General features: G+C 41.0%; 1 protein-coding gene across 1 annotated transcript in view; it reads left to right on the top strand.

Annotated features, from left to right (window-relative positions):
• TBC1D5 (TBC1 domain family member 5) overlaps positions 1–27,967 on the top strand; it is a 513,309-nt gene that overhangs the window by 416,550 nt on the left and 68,792 nt on the right. Inside the window, exon 16 of the mRNA XM_082257835.1 lies at positions 10,738–10,901. Within this exon, the coding sequence (XP_082113961.1) occupies positions 10,738–10,901 (164 nt within the window). The remainder of the gene's footprint in view (positions 1–10,737; positions 10,902–27,967) is intronic.

Raw genomic sequence — 27,967 nt, 5'->3', positions numbered from 1 at the left:
TGGTGGCAAATGGGATTGTAGGGTACAGCTCGTAAAACGCTCATCTCTAAAGTCTCAAAACGCCCAACAAGCAAAATCCTATTCATTTCAATGGCCCCTGTTCATATATGAGGGTTTTTTTTTTTGTTTTTTTTTGGCAGATTACCAGCGTTTTTGTTAGATGTCAATGCCTGCCTCCAAACACCAAAAACGCCTGAAAAAAGCCCAAAAAAAACCTGAAAACGATACGCTCAGGTGTGAATGGAGCCTAAAGGATTCCTTGACTTAATCCCCATGAAGGAAATCCTCTCCATTGTATATGTTTCATTGGGTTTCCTCTGCTTTGATTTCCTCCTGTATTCCTAAATTTTACCCAATGGCCCAAATTAAACTAAAGAGGTCCATTCATCTTAGAGGACAGGTATTCATACAAACTCTTGCAAGTTTATGTTCTAATCTAGGAGAAAGAATGGAAGTTGAGGAGAGAGGAGTCCAGTGCTGTGTCGTACTGGGCAAACAGTAGGGTAGGTTTTCTGTCCTGTCTGTTGTTGGTAAGAGTTGTGGATGTGGGAAAGGCACATAATTAAAATCCATTGCTGTCTGCATAATTGAATAAAGTTTAAGTAGGCGAAAAGCAAGCGATCATGAGTTGTGTTGTGTATCATATTCCCTATAACTATGTGCACTGCACGCTCTTGGATCTCAGGACCATTAGATTGCAGTGTCAGCAGACAGCTGATCCTTGTATTCAGCAACTGTTTTCCTGCCTGTGTTTGTCCCAAGGCCAGGAAACAATGTACTGACATAATCCTGAAAGGCTTGTTTTGTCATTTTCAGTCTCAACCTAAATCTCTTTCCCATTCCCAGTTCTGTGATCAGTTGCCTCCAGTTGTACTTGCAATTGTGCTAACATTGCTTATAGGCAGATCCATGATTGTCAAAGAAGACAGTGTTTGGGAAAGCCCCGGATGAATCTGAAAACTCATTTTTTGATTAGATTGCATATTGTTTTCAAAATTGTGTGTGTGCATGTTTAAACACACCAGTGTCATTGGGAGTTTTAGTAAAAGATTGATTTACAGTCAGAAGAAAAAAAATGGACCTTCCCAGTATTTAAACATGTTATTGTGCCTTACCATGCCCTAAAATTTACGACTATGGGCCTCAGTGATCTGTGTTTATGTAGGAACATTCTTTTCTTCCACTTTGCAACTTAGTACTGTGATCTGAACAGCCTACTTAGAAAACAGTTTAGTTTCAAACCTTCCTTAGTTCCTTTAAGTAAAAGATGGACGTTTTAAGGCAGGAAAATTGACAGATGTAAACTGGTCCTTGATACAGTAGCTACTTATTTAACCACTTCTGGACCGGAAGGATTTGCCTCCTTAATAATCAGGCCATTTTTTGCGATTAGGCACTGTGTTAATTAAACTGACAACTGCGTGGTCGTGCAGCGCTGTACCCTAATAAAATTGACATCCTTTTTTTCCCCACAAACAGGGCTTTCTTTTGGTGGTGTTTGATCACCTCTGTGATTTTTATTTTTTGCGCTATAAACAAAAAAAGAGCGAAAAAAAAAAAAAAACAATATTTTTTACTTTCTGCTAAATAACACTCCCAATAGAAATACATTTTTAACCACTTTACCCCCAGCCCTATTTCGGACACTTTTTGTTCACAAGTTAAAACCAGTATTTTTTCCTAGAAAACTACTTAGAACCCCCAAACATTATATATATTTTTTTAGCAAAGACTCTGGAGAATAAAATGTCGGTCATTGCAAAATTTTTTGTCACGCGGTATTTGCGCAGCGGTCTTTAAAACGCCATTTTTTTGGAAAAAATTTGAAAAATCACATTTCACTAATTTAAAAAAATACTAAACAGTAAAGTTAGCCCATTTTTTTTGTATATTGTGAAAGAACATGTCACGCCGAGTAAATAGATACCAAACATGTTACGGTTTAAAATTGCGCCCCCCCCGTGGGATGGCGACAAACTACGGTCAATAGAGATCTCAATCTGCGACGCTTTAAATTTATTTAACGGTTACCAGTTTTGAGTTAGAGTGTATCTCTTTTTTTTAAATTATTGCCCACGCTCTGGCGATCGCGGCGATACCTCACATGTGTGGTTTGAACAGCGATTTCATTTGCGGCTCGACTTGCGTATACGTTTTTTTTTGTGCGCGAGCTAACGGTGACGGGGCGGCTAAATTTTTTTTTTTTTTTTTTTTCCTATTTATTTTTTCTTTTTTTTTTAACTTTATTACAGGTTTTTTAAAAAAAAAAAATCTGATCACTTTTATTGCTGTCACAAGCAATGTAAACATCCCTTGTGACAGCAATATGTGTGACAGGTACACTTTATGGAGGGATCGAGGGTCTAAAAGACCCTAGACCCCTCCACTACACTTCCCTGTATGCAAAACGCCAAAAACGTCATTTTTGCATACAGCCGTTTTTTAAATCTCTTTTGCGGCACGGTAACCCGGATGTGACGTCATGGACGCCGCCTCCGGGTTACGTCATCGGAGACCCGATCGATGCCGTTTCCGGCATTCATCGGGACTCCATCCAGCCGGCGGACGTGCCGGCTGTGTGCTCGGACGTCCCCTCCCGCCCCCTCCCGCCCCCCCGGGTAACGATCGAGCGGCTCCCGAGCCGCATCGATCGTTACCGACGGAAAGCCGACCGCCGGCTTCAAACAACGGTACCGGGATGATGCCTCTAGCTAGAGGCATCATCCCGGTATAACCACTCAAAGTCAGCCGACGTAGATCTACGTGGCTGGTCTTTAAGTGGTTAATCAAAAATTTTCATCATTTTAAGCCAATATGTGTTCTGCCACATATTTTTGGTAAAACAAATCCCAATAAGTATATATTGATTGGTTTGCTCAAAAGTTGTCGTGTCTACAATCTAGGAGAAAGATTTATGTCAATTTATTTATTTTTACTAGTAATGGCGGCAATCAGCGATTTTTAGCGGGACTGCGACATTGCGGCGGACAGCTCGCACGCCTGACATTTTTGACACTTTTGGGGGGGGACCAGTGACATTAGTACAGTAATCAGTGCTAAAAATATGCACTTTTACTGTAGTAATGACACTGGCAGGGAAGGGGGTTAACACCAGCGGCGATCAAAGGGTTAAATGTATGCCTAGGTTGTGTTTTCTAACTGCAAGGGGGGTGGACTATTGGAATCAACACAGAGACCTGTGTTCCTAAATAGGAGGAACACAGGAGCCCTGTGTTGACTGCTGACAGAACAACGGTCTGCCCCGTTTTTTTAACGGTAGACCGCCGCGGTTCTGTTTTCCTGGGGAGTGATCGCAGGTGTCCGGCGGCAATCGCCGCCGCCAGCCCCAGAGATTATCTTTCCCTCTCGAGAATCACTGCGCGCACGTGCCAGCCCCCACGTTCGCTCCTGAGGAGTGACGTATGGGTGCGGCAAATCACGCAGCCAAGCCACATTGCCGCAGTATATCTGAGGCGGTTGGTCTGCAAGACGTTAATAACCAGTGATTAGCTGGTTGTTAAGGAGCGGGCCAGAAAGCTGGCTGCCGTGTCCTGAACAACAGATGACTTGTCAGCTGGCTTCCCTGCTGATAGGTGAATGAAACAAAAACTATTGCCCGCAATACAAAAATGTGAAAAAACAGGGTTCCCCCCCAATCCATACCAGGCCCTTTGCGTTTGGTGCGGATTTTAAGGGGAACCCCGTGCCTATTTTTTTCAAAAAACGGCATGGGGTCCCCCCCTAAATTTTATACTAAATCCTTATCTGAGCATTCAGCCATGAAAAGGTGTGTGGGGGGGCAGGCCAGGAAAGGGGGGGATGAGCAAGCAGGAAAAAAAAAAGACCGTTTTTGACTATTCCTTTATAAAAACAATGACCCCCGATTTAGATCCATTGTCTACCGTTGGACCTGAGAAAAGTAAAAAAAAAAACCTTTGCTGACCACGAAGGCTACCGCTGCCTGCCTGCTCCACCATGTGACAGTTCCTAAATAGCTTGGAGGCAGGGCCTCCTGGTGGCACCGTCCCCTTGTGATGTCCTCGACCCAGCATGCAGCGGTCGGTGACATCACCTCTTACCTATTTAAGAACTGTCACACAGCGGAGCAGGCAGATGGGCGTAGCCTTTGCCGTAAGCGGAGCTTTTTTTCTTCCGAGTCCGGCGGTAGCAGCGGGTGTCATGATTGACTGGGCCCCAAAGCACCCTCCTTTATGTTGAGGGCTTGTGGTTCAGGGAGGGGACAATCGCTTGACCCCCCCCCCTATCCTGGCCTGCCAAGCAGCATGCTCGGATAAGGGTCTAGTATGACACTGACAGCTGATGACTCACCTATTGTTAAGGACACGGCGTCCAGCTTCTCGGCCCGCTCCTTAATAACCAGCTATTGACTAGTTGTTAACCACTTGCTGACCGCCTAACTGTAAATATATGTCATGTTTTTTTACGTTAAATACCGGGGTTATGGCAGCAGCTCTTTTTTTTAGTCAAGCGTTCCGCTTTTAGGTAAAAGTGATTCTGGCAACAGAATCACTTTTATAGGCCGCGGGAGAGGGAGATGTGTAAATGGACACACAGAGCAGCGGCTTGGGGGCAAGCCTGCTCAGGTGCCACTATAGCAAGCTGCTTGCAGTGTCTGGGCACTCAGCAGGAGGGAGGGACCAGGAGCACCGGTCTGGGATCCGAGAAGAGGAGGATCAGGGCTGCTCGGTGCAATACCACTGCAAAGAACAGGTAAGTATGATATGTTTGTTATTTCAGTATGCCTATTGAGTTTTACTTTTTACTGAAAATTTTTCAATAAAAATGATTGGAAACTAAAATAAAAACTGCCTTTAATATTACTTTCAAGTGGAACTTCACTCTCTCAATCAACGTTGACTATTTTTAATCCTTTTGCTGCTATCTTTACTAAATGGATAGGAAAGTATGTCATATTTGCATGTTTTACATTTTTTTTTTCTTTAGTTGCTTCCTGGTTTTCATGCCTAGGCAAAGCATGTCATACATTCCACATTCCAGGAGTCTTCAGTAGGCAAAGAGGGGAGGAGGGGCTTTCTCAGCTAAGCACACCCTCTCCTGCTTGCATGACTGAGCTAAGGGCAGATGGATTCCAGGATGTAAATGTTACATGAATTATCTTCCCCTACTCAAGAAATGCTAGTGGGGGTGTTTTTCAAAGTGATTTTTCAACAAAAAAAATGGAGAAATGGATGGATAAGAGAGTTTTCTCTGAATAATAAAAATAATTAAATTGGCATTTTTGGTTTTTGGTGCTCAGATAACGCGTAGTTTTAAGCTTTAAAGTGGTTGTAAACCTCAGTCATGGAATCTAAACAAAGCACATACATCAGCAGTGTTTACCTCTCTCTCTCTCTCCAAAGCTCCAAGAGTCATTTCTCTCTGGTGCTTTGTTCTTCTGTTGTCAGCATGAGTCACTTCTGAGAGGTTTTCCCGATACATGAGATAAATTTGTGTTGGAAGGGAGGGTGGGAGGAGAGCTCAGAATGGGAGCTTGTCTATTCACAACACAGTTCTTCTGCTGTGTGAAAAGGGGTGTGGTTCTTTCCTCCAATTAGCTATCAAACACAGTAACTGCAGTCTCTCTGCCTTGCTGATTAGCAGAGGAAAGTGCCTAGCTGCATGCTGGGTGACTGTATAAATGCCAAAAGCACATGTGCTTGAGATCTACGGCTAGAGAGCTGGGTCCTGGAGGGAGGGGGGCGGCTGCCCTTCCTCTGTAGAAGCAGCCATTTGGCCTTGGGTGGTTGACCTGAGGGCCTGAATGTTAGAAAGGAGCTGAACCTAGATAGCCTGCAGAGCTAACCGGAAGGGAGACACTGGAAAGGATCTGATTCTGCCTACAGTGAGTACAGATCTGTGTCATGGTGCCTGTCACGTGAGGGCCATCCCTTCAGTGGAAGAGTCAGTGGACAGGTGTCAGTCAAGGGGATGCTAGAGAGTGTCCTAAAGAGAAAGTAGTTTGCATCAATCTGCTGCTTTAGAGAGAGCAAGAGAACTTAAATTCTTCCATATAAGTGGCAGTATGGTTAAAGCAGTGTGTCTGCTTCCACAAGTAACCTGGTGAGGCCAAGTGAGAGTTGCACTTATCTACTGTGAATAGTTCAGTTGGAGTATCCCACCCTTCCCTTCTCCCATCCAAGTTCCGCAAAAAATACAAAACCAAATACCCTTGGACTGTTTATTGAGTAACGAGCAAACGGGAGTAAGGATGGATATGTGAAAAATCCCCTAATAACTGTCTGCAGGTGTCCAGAGGGAGACCCAAGAAGTCAACACACAGCAAGCCCAACCGGGACAGTGCTACAATTGTACACAAATATTTTTGATGTAAACCAATAAATTTGTTATTTTATAGCTATGTGCCTATAAAGTCCATGATTCTTTCTCTATTTCTCAATACTGCTTGTGTATAACAAAAGACTGCGACTGCTCACATGTAACAAAAGCCATCAGAGGCCGGTGAAATGTAACCAGGCACTTTCAGAAACTGTTTACTTCTCATATGTAACCATATGTAACAAAAACCAATCAGAGACTGCTCACACATAGCAAAAGACAAACCTCAAATTCAATGAGACATTCTTTCCACTGACCAGCAGTGTAAGGGGAAATGATTTATCTGTTGAAGGGTAATTCCAGATAGGTGTTTATTGGAAGCATGCTCCCCTACATAGGTGGTTTGTTGCTGGTTAAATAACTAATGACACTTTGGGGTTGATTTACTAAAACCAGAGCACTCAGAATCTGGTGTAGCTGTGCATGGTATCAGCTTCTAATGTCAGCTTGTTCAATTAAGCTTTGACAATAAAACCTGGAAGCTGATTGGTTTCTATGCACAGCTGCACCAGATTTTGCACTCTCCAGTTTTGATAAACCACCCCCTTTGTGCCCTGCACTGCTAGCTCTAATGTTGGTATTGTAAGTATGCAGAAGATCGCTCTGCCCAAAATAGCCTTCACACTGGTGGGTGCTGCAATACTGGCATAGCTGCCAGGGTCCTGCAACATCCTGGGTACTGGTTAGCCCACTGGAAAACCCGAACAGTCCAACTCTGAACCTGTCATTACAAAAATAGTTTAAAAATATAATCAGTCACCTCCAGACATTTTAACTGGTTGCCGACTGCGCACAGTATATATACTGCGGCAGTCAGCCCCGGCCAGGCAGAGTGACGTAGATCTACGCTACTAGCCTGTCACCGGGTTTTGAGCCAATAGCGGGTGAGCGCGCGCCCACTGAGGCGTGCACCCGCCTCAGCTCGTTCACAGAGGAGTCCGGGACCTGATGTCCGCCGGTCACACTACGATCGTCGGTAGAGCGCTAGAAAGGCGGACGGCTTATGTAAACAAGCCGCCTGTCATTCTCCCCTGTGTAAAAATGGAGATCAGACGGTTCTACTATGTAGAACCGTTGATCTGTTTTTACACTAGTAGCCATGTCCCACTACAGTTAGAAACACGCCCCTAGGACACACTTAACCCCTCCCTCTCCAATACAGTTAACCCCTTCCCTGCCAGTGTCATTTTTACAGTAACAGTGCATATGTATAGCACTGATTACTGCAGTAATGTCACTGGTACCCCCAAAAGTGTCAAAAATGTCAGTCAAGGGTCCGATCTGTCTGCCGCAATGTTGCAGTACCGCAAAAAAAATCGCAGATCGCCGCCATTACTCGTTAAAAAAAAACACCAAAAATGACAAAAATCTTTCCCTTTGTTAGTAAACGCGATAACTTTTGCGCAAACCGATCAAAATATGCTTTTTGCAATTTTTTTTACCAAACATATGTAGCATAAAACAAATTGGCCGAAAATGTAAAATTTTGATTTTTACATTTTTTTGGGGGGGGAATTTCATATAAAAAAAAGTGAAAAATATTGTTATTTTTGCAAAATTTACGCTCTTTTTTTGTTTATAGCGCATGATCAAAAAATCGCACAGGTGATCAAATACCACCAAAAGAAAGCTCTGTTTGTGGGAAAAAAAGGATGTGAAATTTGTTTAGGTACAGCGTCGCACGACCGCGCAATTGTCAGTTAAAGTCACGCAGTAAAAAATCGCAAAAAAAACCCCTGGTCAGGAAGGGGGTAAAATCTTCCGGGGCTTAAGTGGTTAAGGTGCCAAAACAAACCTCGACTTCCTGCCAGAGTCCCCCATGGCTCCTTTACACACCTTAAGTATGTGGAAAGTTAGATCCTAGACACTCACCCACCCGTAACGGAGAGGCTCAACTTCTTGATCCGCCTATGTTTTAGTGTGAATATGTGAGTACCTTGGTTTATCTGAATAAAAAAATGCAAGTACAGGCGGTCCCCGGGTTACAAACAAGATAGGGACTGTAGATTTGTTCTTAAGTCAAATTTGTTTGTAAGTCGGAACAGGTACATTTTTTAAGTGTAGCCCCAGCCAAAATAATCATTTTTACGTTTTTTGGATAGCACAGGGAAGGGTAACACCCCTGTACCATTTGTTTTGCTGTCTATGTCCCTGTTCAGAAGATTTTACCTCACTGTCTGTGCCTATGACAACTGGATTTTGAAAATTTGGGGTTTTTGTGGAAACAAGGATTGGTGATAAAGCTTCAAGGGAAACACCTTTTTCCCATGAGAACTTTTACATGAGTGAATTTCACTTCCTAGAGGTAGAATTCCTCTCACTTCCTGTTGTCTCCCTCCATTTGTAAGTAGGAGTCATTTGTAAGTCGGATGTTTGTAACCCGGGAACCGCCTGTAAATGGGTCTGAGCATTTTCTAAGCAGCTATTGAGTCTGATGGTAGCAGAGCACTGGATTGGTTTTGGGAGAAGCACACAATGAGGTTTATTTACTAAAGCTGGATACTGCAAAATCAGGTGTACTTCTACACTGAAACCAATCCGCTTTCATTTTATTCGTTTTATTGCTTATTGAACAAGCTGGGGATGGAAGCTGATTGGCTACCATGCACAGGTACACCAGATTCTGAGTGCACCAGTTTTAGTAAATCCCCCCAATCTGCTTTCTGAATTACTGTATATATTAACACATTTGGTCACCTTTTTTGTTTATTAAGATTTTGGTGTTTGAGTACTTATGGACTCATGTTTAGTAATGCACTGTATTGTTTATTGATTGTAAGGGTATAGCACATCATATTACTCATGAAATCACTTGGGTTTTAGCCACAGATACGAGGATACTGTGTACAGGTCAATCTGACTCCGTAATAGAGTCCACAGATTCTGGTAAGAGTCCATTCAGTTACTGGTGATGGCCCACGTGGTGAACATAGAAGCTTTCTGACACCCTTCATTACACAGTGGTGTGTGCATCGTATGATTGGGACTTCTACATATCTAAAATGGACTTACATGGTTTTATGTCAATTCTTTTTTTGCAATTTATTGATGTGTTTTTATTATCGCAGCAGTATTTTGTTTATGGTATTAATCGCACAGTGTATCTGACTGTTTCTGCCTGTGGATTTTTTGCACCTGCCAGCATGTTTTTCTATTATCAATGATTAGGCTTTACAGTAGTCTGATTCCATAAATAACTTAACCATCACATTGCTAGTAAGGAAACTTATGTAACCTTTATAGGAGTAATTTAGGAAAAGGGGGATGTTGCCTATAACCTGCCAGATAATATTTAAATTTGACCATTATGGGGGTGAGACTTCAAGTGCACCTGTCGTGAATAAAAATGATCCCAGACTTTTCCCCCCAGGGCTGTGCTACCCACCTTTCAATATTTATTTTAGCTGTAGCTCTGATCCCTACCCCCATGCAGTATAGCTACCAATATTGCTGGATATGACAGATTAAGACCCCGTTCACACTGGGGCGACGCTACTTGCCGGGGCCTCGGAGCGGCCGGCACGGACTTCATATCATTGAAGTCAATGCAGAGAAAGAAACTCCGGACCCTTTTTCTAAGTCAGAGCGACTTGTGTCGCTCCTATTAGAACGGGTCCACAGCTTCTCTATGGCAGGCGACCTACGGCGACCTGTCAGGCGACCAGGTTGCCTGACAGGTCGCCCCAGTGTGAACGGGGTCTAACATGCCCTGCTGACTGCCTGGCAATGTAGTTTGTTTGGCCTGAGCGACCAATCTCCAGACTGTGGCACTGTCAGGTAGAGGGAGAGCTTGCTATATACCAGGGATCCTCAAACTACGGCCCTCCAGCTGTTGCGGAACTACACCTCCCATGAGGCATTGTAAAACTCTGACGTTCACAAACATGACTAGGCATGATGGGAGTTGTAGTTCCTCAACAACTGGAGGGCTATAAATTGAAATCCCCTGCTATATACTATGCAGTTGACAACAGCTTGTTTGTGGATAATGCTGTTGACATTTCAGGGGAAGCAGCGGGGTTCAGCACAAAAGCAATACTAAAAATCAGTATAAGAACTGGAAGGTACCTAACAGGGTGGGGATTTTTATTTATGATAAATTTATTTGGCTACATTTTTCTTTCTTACATTAGACCCATTATTATAATATAGAGATTTATTCTACCCTGTCTGTAATATTCCACAAAACGATTTTACGATGTGTAATCATGAAGAGCTGCTTTGTTTCAGAAGTTGCAGGCTACCAATTTTCCTTCCTACTCACATTGGCTTTTTCTCCTTAAGCATTTGTATTACATTAAATTTTCCCCAAAGCAATACATATGCTCAACCTTTCTTGTATGTTTCAGTTCTGAAGCTTTTTTCTGTGTTTCTTTCTAGGCCAGAGCTCCAAAAATGTCACTTCATCTCCGAGCATTGAGAGTTTGCCTGGAGGCCGTGACCACACAGACTCTCCTCCGCTGTCAGCCGGGAAGAAGGATTCCTTTTTCAGCAACATCTCCCGTTCTCGTTCTCACAGCAAATCCCAAGGGAAAAGAGAATCTGTAAGTTTTTCTCATAGTGCTCTAAGGTTTTTAGTTGCTTCAGGTTTTTCACTTTATTGGCCAGACAGTAACATGTACTTAGGATGATAATATTTAAAGGGAAACTATTATGTGTTTTTAGTGAGAGCACATTTAGTCTTAGGCATGCCATACATTATGCAATTTTCTTTCTTTTAACCACAGGGTTGAAGGAAAGAAAGTTGCTTGATTCTCCTTTAACACAGTCAGGGTTAATGGGGAAATCCCTCCTATGGATCTATTGTATCCTGACAACAGGATGAGGTTTCCCAGATATCAGAATACAATGATCACTGCTGGCAGTGATTGAACAAATAAAACCCAACAGGCTGGTTGTACTGAAGCCGATCGATAGATCGACTTCAGTATAACCAGCCCGTCCATACATGTAATCGAAAATTGGACGGTTCCTGCTGATCCGTCTATGTCCAGCTTTAGTACAGTAAAGGCATGGTGCCCAACCAGAGGCCATCAGTGGCCTCTGGACACCCTCCGTGTGGCTCTCAGGGCCCCTGCAGACAATAGTCTGTGTTTTCCTTATCAAGGTTTTCACTCTAGCCAGGGAAAAAATATAATCTTTAGACAAGTTTCTAGTAGTTAAATGGCTTGGTTTCTTTCTTTCACACTATCATACTTTTTCTGTCCTGCCAATTACTTTAATCTTTATCACTCTATTTCTATTCATTTTTAATGGATCATGCTGAGCGAGAATTAAAATGTGACACGAGTGTTTGTACGGGGCTGAAGGTAGCACAAATGTGAAAGCATTCATTTGTAATTGGGTGTAATAACCGTGATCTCTAGAAGTCTCATATAATATGTCTCCAGTCTATGATTGTTACATAGTTACATAGTAGGTAAGGTTGAATAAAGGCAATAGTCCATCCAGTTCAACCTGTGTAGGTGTGGTGTATGTGTGTCAGTGCCAATAATATTTTCACATATTCCTGTATATTGTGTTCACTAAGATGCACATCCAAGAGTCTTTTAAAAATATCAATACTCCCCGCAGACACCACTAATTGTGGAAGAGATTTCCACCCCCTTATCGCCCTGATAGTGAAAACCCCCTTGTGCAGCTTCAGGTTAAACCGCTTATCCTCCAATCTCATTGTGTGCCCCGTGTCTTCTTACACTTCCTGAGACTGAATAGTTTTTTCCTATGCTTGGATCATCATTGAGGTATTTGTAAATCGCTATCATGTCTCTTCTCCAGTGAGAATAAATTTGTTGCTTGTAGTCGTTCCTCATAATTGAGGTCATCCAATCCCTGTATGAATTTTGTTGCCCTTCTTTGGACTCTCTCCAGCTACAGCACATCCCTTCTGAGGATTGATGACCAGAACTGGACAGAATACTCCAGATGTGGCCGAACCAGAGTTTTTTTTTTTTGTTTTAAAGTGGCAGGATTATAGTTTTAACTCTTGAGTATATCCCCCTTTTTTATACATGCTAATATTCTGCCAGCTTTGGTATCTGCAGCTTGACATTGCATGCTATTGCTCAGTCTGTCTTCCACTAGGACCCCAAGATCTTTCTCCATCCTTAATTCCCCCAGACGTTCTCCCCCTAGTGAGTAGTTTGTGTTTATGTTTTTAGCCCCCAAATGCATTACCTTACATTTCTCCACATTAAAACCCATTTGCCATGTAGTTGCCCACCCCAATTATTTTGTTCAGGTCTTTCTGTAAAATGTCTATCCTGATGTGAAGTTACTGCCCTGCTTATTTGTGTGTCATCCGCAAACACTGAGATTGAGCTATGTATCCCATCCTCTATATCATTTATGAAGAAATTAAACAGAATTGGTCCCAAGACAGAACCCTGAGGTATTCCACTTACTACTCCAGACCAATCTGGCAACATATTATTCATCACTAACCTTTGGACGCGACCCTGTAACCAGTTTTTTATCCAAGAACAAACCTTATGGTCCATGCCAACAGACCTCACCTTATAGATTAAGTGTTTATGGGGAATTTTATCGAATGCTTTCTTAAAATCCAGATACACCACATCCACAGGCCTCCCCCTATCTAAATGGAAGCTCACTTCCTCAATTGTATTTTGAAACTTGCCCCCAATTTCTTTTCATAGCAGATTTTATACTATGCTTGCAATCTCTGACTATTTCTTGCTAAATGTCTGTAGTCTATGACATCTTTCTGCAGCATTAAAATTACAGAATACTATATGAGGCCCTTTGGTGATGTCAGAGGCCACACTTGATGCCTCCAATATCATGTAAGTTGACCTCCACTGCTGAAGGATTTTCCTGAAAATAGTTTTTGATATAGGTTTTTACATTTTAGCTGATCGATGTAGCCGATTAAAATAAACCAGTTACATTATAAGCTCCTACAACTTGTATCGATTTAATTAAATCATTGTTAAACAGTGTATTTTGCAAGACTTGCACTCATACAAGAGCAGAAGTGAAGCACAAACATTGCTAAGCCTAGTTTCCATATGTAATTAGCTAAAACAAACACATATGTTTTGTGTGTAGGGCTGTTCCCTACTTCAGAGGATTCTGTACTGTAGGTAACCAGTTGTCATACAATGCCCTTGAAAACTTCCAGGACCTTTTACTGAATTCTGGTAGTCAGCTGATGAGCAGCAGTAATAACTTTTTTATCACCCATTACCGCATCCTCCACCACATGTGATTATAGCAGTCATGCTTCCCCTATCTCTTCTGGTAGATGGCCTAAACTGGGCTAGGGGGCTATATATGCAGGTAAGTCCATAACAGAAGTACTCATTTCCAACAGTTATACTGAAAAGGATTTATTTCAGAGAGAATAAAGAGAGAGGGCAAGAAAGCCACTTTCTTTCTGGACATAACAGAAAGGCATTGACAGCCAGGGTGACTATGTAGTGTTACAACTAGTGAGGGAGCAACACTGTAAAAATAGATGAAAGCAACTCATGAGTAATAGCAATCCTATCACTCATGAGTTGTCACCAATGACCATATCACTAGTGTGATATGGATCTTGAAGTGGTTGTAAAGGCTGAATGTTTTTTACCTTCATGCATTCCAAGTGTGAAGGTAAAAAAAAAAAACCCCTTCAGTGTGCAGATCCCCCCTCAGCCCCCTCTAATACTTACCTAAGCCTGATCTTGATCTAGAAATGTGCATGAGAGCCGAGGCTCTCACAGTTCTCTACCTCTTCATTGACTGAGATGCAGCAGCAGGAGCCCTTGGCTTCCACTTATATCAGTTACAACCAGTGAGGCAGGGTGGGACTGAGCCGAACTCTCTGTGTCTTTTGGACTAAGAAAGCTGGCTTGGGAGTGAGCATGCCTGAGCTTGCTATGGAGGCACTTGGCAAAGGGGAAGGGGCCAGAGTTGTATAAAGTACTCGAAACCCATACTTAAGTAAAAGTACAAGTGCTCGATCAAAAAGTGACTTGAGTAGAAGTGGAAGTGCTCGATCAAAAAGTGACTTGAGTAGAAGTACTAAAGTATTCAACATTTTTTGTACTTAAGTATTGCAAGTAGTTTTTTTAAAAATTTTGCTACTCAAGTACTGAAAGTAAAAGTACCAGTAGTTTTGAAAAAAAAATTGCTACTCAAGTACTGAAAGTAAAAGTACAAGTACTGTGTTATGTAGTTATTAAAGAAAGAAGTCAAAAGTTTGAACATCATATTGTTTTTTATTATTTCAAATGCAGCTTTTATTTATACATACAGTAGCTTTTATTTTCGTATGTGCTGATAATACACATGTTTTGAGCTTCATGAAACCTGCCATCTACTGTTCTGGCAGTGGTAATTTTTATAATAGTAACGAGTAACTATGCAGCACAAAAAAAAAATATCGGAGTAGAAGTATTGAAATGATTGAAAAAAATGTAGTGAAGTGGAAGTAGGAGAAAAAAATTCTACTCTAGGAAAGTACAGATACCGCCTTTCGGTACTTAAGTACAGTAGTGAAGTAGTTCTACTTAGTTACTATACATCTCTGGAAGGGGCCCAGAGCTCCGGCGCTGCTCTGTTCAAATCCATTGCACAGAACAGGTAAGTATCACATTTTTATTTATTTTTTTCTTTACAAACACTTTAAGAATAACCACAGCACTGGCATAATGAGGCCTAATTAGACCAGCATCTGACAAACTAGTATGTACACTTGCAAAGCCAGACTCGCTTTCTAAGTACTTTTCCTCAGAGCGCATATGTTTAATCTTCACGATTACATTTTTAATCTTTGAGCAGGGCTGGGCTTACCATAAGGGACAGGTGTCATTGCCTAGGGCAGCAGAGTTGTCACAATTACTATATGTTATATTACTATATGTGATATAACTTGCTTTTTATTTTGTTTCCCTCTTTTGGCCACCTCAGAACATTTGTGACTAATTTAGCAAGAAGAACTGTATGGAGGTCTTGCTCTTCTCCTAGACTTTAGGGCAATACATTTCAGTGCTGGTTTATATGTGTTGTGATCAAATGCAATTAGATTCAATTTAAATAATGTAGGCTTTCAATTTAGTGTAGAATTGGGAATTTAGCTACACTTCATCAGCACTGAGGGAATGTTCAGTGTCATAAATGTTACCCTAGGAAGACTAGTAACCAATCATACTGTATGTCTTTAAAAACAGCTCTGAGTCACCTTGAGTGTGGCCCCTGAAATTTCTAGAGGGCTGTAAAATGGCTTACTTTTGTAAATTTGGTATTATAATTTATTAGGATGCCATTAATGAGCATTTTGAAATACATGTTCTATCTTGCTGTTCTTCTAGAATGCTATTTTTTGTGGAATTCTCTCACCCAGCTTCTTTCTTGATAGACTAAAGCCTAGTAACACATGGGCCAATGGTTGGCTGGCATCGGCCAGTTTAAAAGAAACTGGCCGACATTTGGTTTTTTGGCCGGCTTCTGTTAAAGCCTCATGACCGAAAACGGTCTGCCGACTGGCTCCTGATCGGTACTCTCAGCAAATGGCTGAAATTGCTGACTGGAGTGTTCTGGCTGAGGGACGTCCCCCCATCAGAACATAAAAGCTGAGCAGAGGAGATAGTTGTGCTAACATCAGATTGTTAGTACAGCGGCTCCAATCTGAGCTGATACTAAAAACTAGTGGTATGTACTAGGCTTAAATTGCAAAGCTTTTTCATCCTTGTGATGCCATATAGTCAGGAAAACCTAATCTCGTTGTTCAAATTTATTATTGTAACATTACGATAAGATCAAGATGAACTTGTGTGGACAGATATTAACATAATGGCAGCATTTTCACAGGTGTGTGATTGTTAATATCCTGAATGACATTGGGGAAATTAACAAATTATTGTGCAAGACTCTTAAACTTAGAATGTGGAGCAAAGCTGCTCCTCATTAAAAAAGGGCTGCAGGTCTCTTTGTTTTTTAGGAACAATAAGTTCTCTGTTCTGTGGCTGACAGGCACAGCACACAGGAATGCGAACGAAGAGCTGCAGCTGCATCACACAGCCATCCCCACCTCCCTACCCACTCAACCCAGAGCAGAGGGAGGAGGAGGAGGGTGTTAACCATGTGCATCTCTGCTTGTGCTGTGTAATCACTGCACGGGCAGAGAGAGGAATATGAGGAGTCTGCTGACAACTCACATTCTGTATGACAAGGTCGCACCTGGTGGGAAACTGCAGCGGTTTTCTATATCGAAAATGTGGTGTTTCCCGGGTTAATCAGTTATATACCTGCACTAGTTTCTATTTCACTCTGAAATAGAAACTGGCACAGATAGTCCTGAAACAGGTCTATCTGCTTTATTTAATGTGATGCTTGCCATTTCTAACAGTTCCCCGCAGGTAAAGCAACTGTCATCCAGGGCAATTACTACATTAATTCAGAGCTGGGATTTATTGGGCAAAAATTTGTCATTTTCTGTGCTAGCATAGTTTTCTGTGTACTTACAGTAACCTAAACTTGGTTCATGCACCTAGAGCCAAACTGCTAGAAGTCTATGTTGTGACAGTTTTCCCCCATTCCTCTACTTTTTTTTTCCCTTCGGCCTGCCTGCTTCTGGTCACAGTCTGCTTTGCATAGCTTTGTCGTAACATCCTATTAGTTGGATACCAAAGGTAGCCAGGAAACTGGAATAGTAGTAGGCCCACAGTAGGCAGTTGGCTTAAGGGAGCAGAAATAGAACTCCGGCCCTGATTGCTAGACCACAGCTGTAGCTGGTTTTCAGCATTTAAAGCCCATTGGAGCCCCTACCATTCAGTGTGCAACCCACTGTTCTCCAGACCTGAACTGATATCTAAAACACTGCAGGCCACGTACTAAGTTCTAAGTTCCATTGGTCAATTTGCTGCCTGCAGGTCTTATTTGGGGCACCAGGGTTCTAGACCATCCAAATCACCTGCTTCCCAAAACATGGGTTTGAAAAGTAATGGGATATCTCTCTTAAAGGGACAGATTCAGCCACTAATCATAAACAGTGATGTAGCACAACCATATGTAATCATTTATCTAAAAAAAGTCCCTTCAGAAGTGTGCATCTGACAACCAATGTGTGATTTCACCACATTCCTAAGTGCATATAATCATAAACAGTGATATAGCACAACTATATATAATCATTAATACAAAAAAGTCCCAAAATATGAAAAAGTCCATTCAGAAGTGTGTATCCGACCATCAATGTGTCTTGCTAGATTTACATATCTTCCAATACATCAAATGCCACTAGCAAGTGAATGCTTTCCATATAATACTGACCCCAATCCTAAATCAAGGTCAAAGTGTGCTTTGCCCCTTCTTGGGCTGTAATATCCACAGATCTGTGGATAGACTTTTTCCTTCCTCTACTCGAACCGTATTTAATAGGCATAGGACATGCAAAACAGAATGGGACTAATAGTAATATCAAATATTTCTAATAATTCTTAATAAGAAAATATTACTAATTTAATATTAATGATAATTAATAACTAATAGTTATTAAAAATGACAAAATATTATTAGTAGTAATATATTAAAAACTTTTCATTAATACAAAAAAATAAATAAAATGCTCTCATAAAAGCACACTGATACAGGCATGGATACATCAAATGGAACCATCTCTTTCTCACCATTCAGACTCTCCTGACCCACAGATGGCTGCAATAAACTGTCATTGGCTCAGCCCCCTATACGTGTTACGCCCATGTTCTGGGCTTCTTCAGTAGGTTACAAATTCAGCGACTAAAGCACATGTATTTAGTAGAATAGAAAAGAATGGGAATATTTGTCAGGATTTTTTTATACTGCTTTCTATGTCTTCCTGTCCCACCCATACCTCTCATTTCTTTTTATGGTGTCAGCAGGACAGATATTGGGGAATATTTGCACCAATGAGGACATTGATTGCAATAATAACTCAACAGCAAGATCTTTTTCCCACTCAAAAACTAAAAAAAGTTTAGGTTGGGTTTATACACTTGCCTGCATGCAAAAAAATATGTGACAGCTGTATATGCACACTATATCTGATGCATAAATCATTTACTACACCTCTAAAATAATTTTGAATCTTATACAGGCCTTAAGTGTTCTAAATTTTCAAGCTTTAAATGTATTTCCTAAATGTCAACATTACCTACAGTTAGCATGCATTGCATAGGAAATCATTTCACATCCATGGTGTTTGTGAGCCGTGTTTCGCCTCAGTCCACAGTAAAGTGACCAAACACTGTGACATTTCAGTACACAGTTACTAAATAAAACTCACGCTGCTCTACTTCCTGCATGTTTTAGCTTTGCCAGTTAAAATATAAACGTTTCCTGCCTGTGGCATTTTATTTTTAGTGCGTCTTAGCTGTTCCTTGCCAAAGTCCCCCAATCCCAAAAAACACGTTGCTTTACACTTGGTTTAATAATAAATACAAATACGCTTTTTGAACAGAAACTTAGTTTTTATCCCTGCTTTCTATTTATAATCCAGTTTTTCATAATCCCCCCATCTGCTTGTTTTAAAGACAGTTTACCGTAAGATTCCGGCAATCTTTTATTGAGAATTTACCTGAAGACAAAGTTACAGTTTTAACTACTTCACCACCCCCATTTTTTGTGATATGGCACTTCTTTATTTTAACTGACAATTGAGCAGTCGTGAAACGCTGTACCCAAATAAAATGTTTGTCCTTTTTTTTTCACAGATAGCGCTTTCTTTTGGTGGTATTTGATCACCTCTGCATTTTTTATTTTATGTGCTATAAACAAAAAAATACAGACAATTTAAAAAAAAAATACATTTCTACTTTCTGCTATCAAACATATGCAAAAAAACATATGAAAAAAAAAAATCACTGTAGCACTGATCACGGTATTGGTGTCACTGGTCCCCAAAAAGTCTCTGATTTGTCCACGGCAATGTCGCAGTCCTGCTAAAAATCACTGATCACCGCCATTACTATTAAAAACAATTTAAAAAAATAAAAAATCTATAAATGTATCCCATAGTTTGTAGACGCTATAACTTTTACGCAAACCAATCAATATACACTTATTGGGATTTTTTTTATCAAAGAAATGTAGAATACATATTGGCCTAAACTGATGAAGAAATCTATATTTTTGGATATGTTTTATAGCAGAAAGTAAAATTGTCGGTCTTTTTTGGTTTATAGCGCAAAAAATAAAATCTGCAGAGGTGATCAAATACCACTTAAAGAAAACTCCATTTGTGGTATCTCAAAAAAGTGGCCTGATCAGGAAGGGGATAAAACCTTCCCAAGCTGAAGTGGGTATACTAGTATACCATTGAAAAAGAAGAGCACAATTTTTACGCATTAAAAAAATGTATCTATTTATTCAAGAAATTGTGTTCCTTGCTCAATGATCAGTAAAATTTTTATGGCTATGTTATGGCCATGTGAATGTAGCCTAATGCCTCCTTTTGAAAATCAGAAATTTTGTGTATTTTATAATCTGATCATGCCACCATTGATTTCAAAATTCGACCAACCAAGCCTTCAATTTTACCTCCTGTTGCTACAGAAAAGACATTTCATGGCTGCATATTTTTTTCTTTTCAGGTCACAGCTCATGAGCATTTCTTTTTCTATTATATTTCTTACATTAATGTCCCTTCATTGATTAGAAATTAGTTTGTTTTTCAAAAAATTTCCAACATGCCGGATCACTAAAATTCGATGGCTGCACGACAATCGGCCGTTTCCGCGGTCCACTAATTGTACGAAATTGGAACGAAAATTTTTAAGTACGATTTTTTAAAGAAAATTTGTTCAGAATTGGTCCCATGTATGGCCGGCCTCTCCTCTGATCTCATTGTGTGGCAACGTGTCCTCTTGCACTCCTTGACACTAAATCATTTTTTAGTTTTTTACCTATGCTGGGATGGCCATTGAGGTATTTGTAAATCGCTATCATGTCCCCTCTCAGGCGTCTCCTCTCCAAGGAGAATAAATTAAGCACTTGTAATCGCTCCTTGTAATTAAAGTCCTCCATTCCCCTAATTAGTTTAGTTGCTCTTCTTTGGACTCTCTCCAGTTCCAGCACATCCCTTCTGAGGATTGGCGACCAGAACTAGACAGAATACTCCAGGTGTGACCGGACCAGTGTTTTATAAAGTGGTAGGATTATGGATTATAGCTTTGTCTCTGGAGTATATCCCCTCCTTATGCATGCTAATATTCTGCCGGCTTTGACAGCTGCAGACTTTAACGGAGAAGTATACCCAAAGCTCTTTTGATCATACTTTTCCTGTGGGTCACATTAGTGCACTAATTAGACAGCGGGCTAAAACCCTCTGCCAGGTAACGTCACAAGTCCGATCCAGGCTCTGCAGGGATCTTGACAAAAATGTTGGGATCCACCCAGATACCTGACCAGCAGCTGGCTCAGTCTTTCAGCTCACTGCTGGGAGCCTAAGCCAGCCACTCCCAACCCCTCCGCAGTCTGGCGCTCCAGTGAGCACTGAAAGTGCAGAGCACAGAGCAGTCACTAACAGTCACCATTCTGTGCTCCGAGCCAACCCAAGAAATGAGTGATCAACAGTCATTCATCACTCAGTTCTGCCATCTAGGTGACAATAAATGTTAGTTTTTTTTAAATTCCTGTACTTCTCTTTTATTTAAAACTACTTCTGGACTTTACTAAATGCTTCTGGTGCTTTTATTCTTGAACATGAATTGATTTGAGACACGTGCTGGCATACATCTGATAGTCGCCTAAAACAGAATCCTGTTTCATTAATCAGGCCTGAATCCAAATGGAGTAGGTACTATAACAAAATGATCCAGCACCCCACACTTTTTCTGTAACTAATCATAATAACTCAACAGAGGTTCTTACCACTTCTTAGCATATCTAAAACAAAATGTGGCTTTAGAGACTTTAAACCTATCTTGTGATTTAGACACATCTGCCAAACTGCACAGCCTGGCAGTTGACACACTTACTTCAAGGGTCAGCTTATGGAAAAACAATACAGCATCTTTACATCCACGCAGAAGCAGAAAGGTAAGACAGAAAGCAGAAAAGCAGGACCTAGAAATAATGGAGTAATATTTTTGTCTGTATAGTCTACTAAGGGTGAATCATAGGACTGGCTGAACAAAATAGAGAATCCTTTGGCTAGTAAAACAGTAAATATATGTGCATTTTAATTGTGTTTTAGTGGTTTTCCTGGATTTCTTTTAAGGACAGTCAGACCTTGCACTTCTTGAGCATCATTTTGCTGTATCTATAAAAGCCAATCAGCTCATCAAAATGAAAGATGGCTGCTGATCAGTTGTGAACATTACCCTCTGCTTCTTATTAAGTTACAATGATTTAGTACTTGTGGATGTGTATGCCTTTCCATAGACGTATATAGCACCTTTTTCTTCTGTTTGCACGTCTTCTTATTTTCTTATCACTTGCCAAAACCGTTAGAATTCTCCTGGGGGATTTTCAGTATACAAATTTATAGTGTGTTGAAGTTTTTTTCTTTGTTTCCAAAAAGCCAGAAAACATAATTTGATTCCAGTTTAATTTGCATTTTTGGCAATATAGCGCAGAGAATGTGATTTAACACAGTAATAGTTCGGAGGATGTTAGTTTAGGGGTGGATTGGTGCCATGTCCTAGTAAAGAAAGGGAGGTAATAGAAGCATTTTGGAGACTAAAATAAAGAATTAAGTGAAGAAGGAACAAGTTTGTTGATGTTATAGTATGCTTATATTTATGGTTGTTATGCTTCGGTTCACAGGAACTAAGCATACCGGATCAATTATGCACATTTGACCAATATGTTAAACTGTGCATGCCAATATTATTCACAAACTTGATTTTGCTCTGTAATATATAGGGGGCCAAGAGAAAGATAATTAGGTGTTATGGTGATCAGTTACTTTATATAGCCCAAATGAAATCTTATAGACTTTCCATAGATACTATAGGACACCCAGTCCCAGAGTGGTATAAACATTTATTATTGCCTTTGAGGGTTTTGGCTGTGAAATTTTTTGGTAAAAAGTAGGTTAATGTATATAGGGCACATTTTGAGTACATTTTCATATAATTCTTTCTCTCACTTTTTTTTTTTTTATTTACCTGCAAGTTTCATTGTATTTTGTGGGAGTTTTCTGCTTTCAGATACCCAACTATTACTGAGTAATAATCAGTGTATTTAGTGCCCTTTTATTATTTCAATATTGCACTATTTCTCTACTTTTAGTTAGCAAACTCTCTACTGGTTTCTTTCAATTTGTTTACAAAAAATGTGATTTTTTTTTCAAGTAAATTGCATCAAATCCAATAAGGGAATATTTCTGTACTTTCATAAATATATAAACAATAAAATGTGTCTTTTATGTATTAAAGTGGTTCTAAAGGCAGAAGGACTTTATCTTAATGCATTCTATGCATTAAGATAAACTTTCTGTGTGCAGCAGCCCCCCTTAGCCCCCTTAACACTTACCTGAGCCCCATCTAATCTCCAGCGATGTTGCAGGAGAGCTTCAGCAGTACCAAACTCTCCGTCCTGATTGGCTGAGACACAGCAGCAGGCGCCATTGGCTCCTGCTGCTGTCAATCAATGTCAATAAACAAATGAGGAGAGAGAGGGTTGGGGCCAAGCCACAGTTCCATGTCTGAAGGGACACGCAGAGCAGTGGTTTTGGCTCGGGTGCCCCCCCCCCCACCCTCCATAGCAAGCAGCTTGAGGGAGAGGCCAGGAGTACCAGCGAGGGACCCAAGAAGAGAAGGATCTGGACTGCTCTGTGCAAAACCACTGCACAGAGCAAGTAAGTATGACATGTTTGTTATTTTTAAAGAAAAAAACACAAGACTTTAATATCACTCTAACAACTTCCCACCTGCCCACCGTTAAATGACGGTGGAGCAGAGCAGCTCTTGATCTGGAACGATATCATATGATGGCGCCCCAGAACGGCCAATCTCGTGTGCACGTGGGGGGGGGGCGCAGCGTGGTGATCGTGGCCGAGCCGTGTTCCTAGGACACGGCACACCCCCGATCTTGGTAAAGAGCCGATGACACGGCTCTTTACCCATGCGATCAGCTGTGTCTAATCACAGCCAGTCACATGTAACTGCGGAAGAGCCATTTATTGCTGCTCCTCACCTCACAGTGTCAGAGTATATGGCGAGGAGAGCCAATCAGCGGCATCTCCTCAAATGTATGACCAGGACAGGTAATCAGGGCACTGATCATCAGTACCCTGATTACAGTAAAGCCCCAGCAGTGGCCGTCAGTGACACCAATCAGTGCCTATCAGTGACCCCAATCGGTACCCATCAGTGACCCCAATTAGTGCCCATTAGTGATGCCAGTCAATGCCCATCAGTGCTGCCTAGCAGTACCACCTATCAGTGCCCATCAGTTCCCGCCAGTGCTGACTATCCATACCCACCAGTGCCGTCTATCAGTGGCCATCGGTGCCGCCTAATCAACGCACAGCAGTGAAGAAATAAAATTACTTATTTACAAAATTTACTCACAGAAACAAGGAATTTTTTTTTTTTTCAAAATCTTCCGTCTTTTTTCTTTTTTTTTTTTAAAAATAAAAACACCAGCAGTGATTAAATACCACCAAAAGAAAGCTCTATTTGTGTGGGAAAAAAATGATAAAAATGTAATTTGGGTACAGTGTTGCTTGACCAAGCAATTGTCATTTAAAGTGTGACAGCTCTGAAAGCTGAAAATTGGCCTAGGCAGGAAGGGGTTGAAAGTGCCCAGTAGGCAAGTGGTTAAATCAAAAATATCAGTGAAACCATAGTTGGGATTTAATTCTTCATCCACATTACTGGAAAAAAACCTGTAGACTAGGTTCACTTTAGTGAAGGACAGATTTGCGCGCGCTTATAATTGCATGCATTCCTAACCTGCACAACCTGCTCTTTAGTAGATGTATGGGGTAACTTTTATTCTTAATGGCACCCCCACTTATTGGCATCCACATGCTGTGGCACCATGCTGCGCATTTTTAAAATGTGCACACAAAAGCACACGCTTACAAGTGAAGCAAGCTTTAAACAACAATTCTAAGAAAGTGAATAAATTGTTTGGTGAAACACTAATGTCAATCAAGTAACAAGGCCAGTATAGTAAAGTCAAAAAGTCCACTAAACCTCCCTTAGAGTTAGAGTGCATCTAAGAGGTAGCAGCTTCCTGACAGATATTTTGTGTTCTCTCTCTTCTGGAGATCTACTGATTGATTTCTTTATGAAATATACATTTATTTGAAAAAATGATTTAAATGGTTGATCTTGCTTACAGATTTATTGCCAAAGGTTCTGTGGAGGTAGGATGGGCATGCTGTGTGGGTGCAATTCTATGATCAGAGCCTACTGAGGAAGCACTTGAAATGCTACCAAGTAGAAGAAAGAACTTGGATGGTCGCACTGCTATAACCACCATTTTTGCGAGGAATCCATAAAAACAGAAACTAGATAATTCATTTCACACTTAACCAGCACTTAATCATAGCATACAGCATAATGTGCTACCACTGACCATCTTGTGGTTAGTTCCTCAATCTTTTGATAATGGCTTGTTTTGATAGTATTGTTGCTGGGTAAATTACATTGAGGCTAGAAGGCACCTCACCTAGGCAACATTTCTCATCTTACTTCATCTAAATTGTTAGTGTTCAACTGGAGTGCACCGAGGCCCGATTGATGTAAAATGACCAAATAAGAGATAACAAGCTGTCTATAATTTCAATATTTTATGGATTGCATTAATTACCCACTATATTACCAAAGGTATTGGGGTGCCTACGTTTACACACACATGAACTTTAATGGCATCCCAGTCTTAGTCTGTAGGGTTCAATATTGAGTTGGCCCACCCCTTGCAGCTATAACAGCTTCAACTCTTCTGGGAAGGCTGTCCACAAGGTTTAGGAGTGAGTCTATGGGAATGTTTGACCATTCTTCCAGAAACACGTTTGTCAGGTCAGGTCAGACACTGATGTGGATGAGAAGATCTGGCTTGCAGTCTCCGCTCAAATTCTTCCTAAAGATGTTTTGTCCGGTTGAGGTCAGGTCAGTCAAGTTCCTCCATCCCAAATTCACTCATCCATGTCTTTATGGGCCTCGCTTTGTGCACTGGTGCACAGTCATGCTGGAACAGGAAGGGGCCATCCCCAAACTGTTCCCACAAAGTTGGGAGCACAAAATTGTCTGAAATGTCTTGGTATGCTGATGCCTTCACTGGAACGAAGGGGCCAAGCCCAACCCCTGGAAAACAACCCCACACCCTAATCCCCCTCCACCAAGATATTTAGACCAGTGCACAAACCAAGTGCACAAAGTTCTTGCATGTACTGTTAACCTAGTAAAATGTACTTATGAAGATTACCTACAAATAGAAAACCAATCAGTGCATTAAGGTTGCTGGAACATTAAAGATAATTGTGTGCATTATATGTATCCACTGAGCCTGTTCGGATTACACAGTTGTATAATATCTAATCCAACCTCATTTTTTGCATCTAGTCAAATAACTTATAGGGTCTTTTACTGGAACATTCAGCTTATGCGATAAAACTTCACTTAATATGTATAATACTTCCAGCAATGTTATTATTTTCTCGTTTGCACTTACATTGTAGTGTGCTAAAAAAAAAAAAAAGCACACATAAGATAGTGTTTTACCTTATAACAACAAGTCTTTAATGCAAGCCTATTTATTTGAATATGTCACTTTGTCAGAGGTCGGAACGCTCATTAACATGAATTGCTTTCAGTATACTTTCCGGCGTGCTCTAACAGCAGTATATGCTACATATGTAGTGACACTGTTTTGTTACTTAAACCACTGAAAGCCTTTGAGTTTACATTTTGACTTTCAGAAATGACTTTGAACTCTAGAATAACATAAATTAGGCCCCTAATGCTGGAAATAAAAGCATTAATAGTACCTTTATCTTGAATGGCTTCCATTAGAGCAAAACTCTGGTGGCAATTATTATTTTATGGCAAGGCTGCCTAGCGCTGAACATGTTACGAGCAGTGTAAATACTGTCCCTGTTATGCACAGTGCGAGAAAGAGTCAGTTTTATTATTTTATATTTTAAATCAGGCATAAAATCACATTCAGGCTGCTTTCTAAAAATGTTTCTTTTGTGCCTGGTGACAGACTTGGATTGCTGAAGGCCTCCTTAGATTATCATAAATGAGTCGTGTATCTCCTCACCTTCTTGGCATTGTGCCCTCAAGCATTGACTGTCACCATCCTGAACTCACAGGGCATCAGTAGTGTGTAGTCCCTATGAGCGCATTTACTCATTATAGCTCTATTCCTTGTTCTATCTCATCATTTACTAGTCTGTTCCTGTATTTAGGACCAGAATCAAAGGGCATGCCACCAGCTTTGTATGCTATAGCATGCGGTAAGCTTATCTTAAGGTATCACTAAATCCACATCATAAAAAACTATCAATGAATGCTGTATTACATGCTGCTCATAGTCACTCACTATGAGATTCATTTTCTGTACTCTGCAAAAAACCTAATTGCTCCTGCTGCTCTCTATCTCCACCTTCTGTTCATGTCCCCAATTCAGCTAGGGATTTTGCAGCTGTGGTGGCAACTCTACACGTGCTCAGCTTTCAGAGAGTTTCTCTGCTGAGCATTTCCTTACTCTCACATGTGAGCGGCCCATCTGACTATAAAGTCACACATGTGGGCATATACACAGTGGTAAATGACAACCCACTCCCTCCCTCCTCCTCCATGCCTACTAACCAGCTAAATACAATAGGGGTGGGATATTACATGTGGATTACTGGAGGCTTCGTTTCCCTTTAAGACACGGGCTGGAGGGGCGGAAATCCGCCCACATCATGTTATTGCTTGATTTAAGATTTAATTTCAAGTATACGCTCACCAGCCACTTTATTAGGTACACCTTGCTAGTAGAGGGTTGGACCCCCTTTTGCCTTCAGAACTGCCTTAATGCTTTGTGGCATATATTCAACAAGGTTTTGGAAACATTCCTCAGAGATTTTGGTCAATATTGACATGATAGCATCACTCAGTTGCTGCAGAAAATAGTTTGGCTGCACATTCCGTTCCACCACATCCCAAAGGTGCTCTATTGGATTGAGATCTGTGGAGACCATTGTACAATGAACTCATTGTCATGTTCAAGAAACCAGTTTGAGATGATTTGAGCTTTGTGACATGGTGCATTATCATACTGTAAGGAGCCATCTGAAGATAGGTACACTGTAGTCATAAAGGGGTGGACATGGCCAGCAACAATACTCAGATAAGCCGTGGCGTTTAAACAATGCTCAATTACTAATAAGAAAATGTCCCCCACACCATTACACCACCAGCTTGAACCATTGATACAAGGCAGGATGGATCCATGCTTTCATGTTGTTTACACCAAATTCTGACCCTACCATCTGAATGTCACAGACTCATCAGACCAGGCAATGTTTTTCCAATCTTCTGGTGAGCCTGTGCGAATTGTAGCCCCAGTTTCCTGATCTTAGCTTACAGGAGTGGCACCTGGTGTGGTCTTCTGCTGCTATAGCCCATCTGCTTCAAGGTTCAATGTGTTGTACATTCAGAGATGGTATTCTGCATAC

This window comes from Pelophylax lessonae, assembly GCF_965119305.1.
Source record: "Pelophylax lessonae genome assembly, chromosome: 5".
NCBI lineage: Eukaryota > Metazoa > Chordata > Amphibia > Anura > Ranidae > Pelophylax > Pelophylax lessonae.
This window is presented reverse-complemented; position numbering and strand designations above follow the sequence as displayed.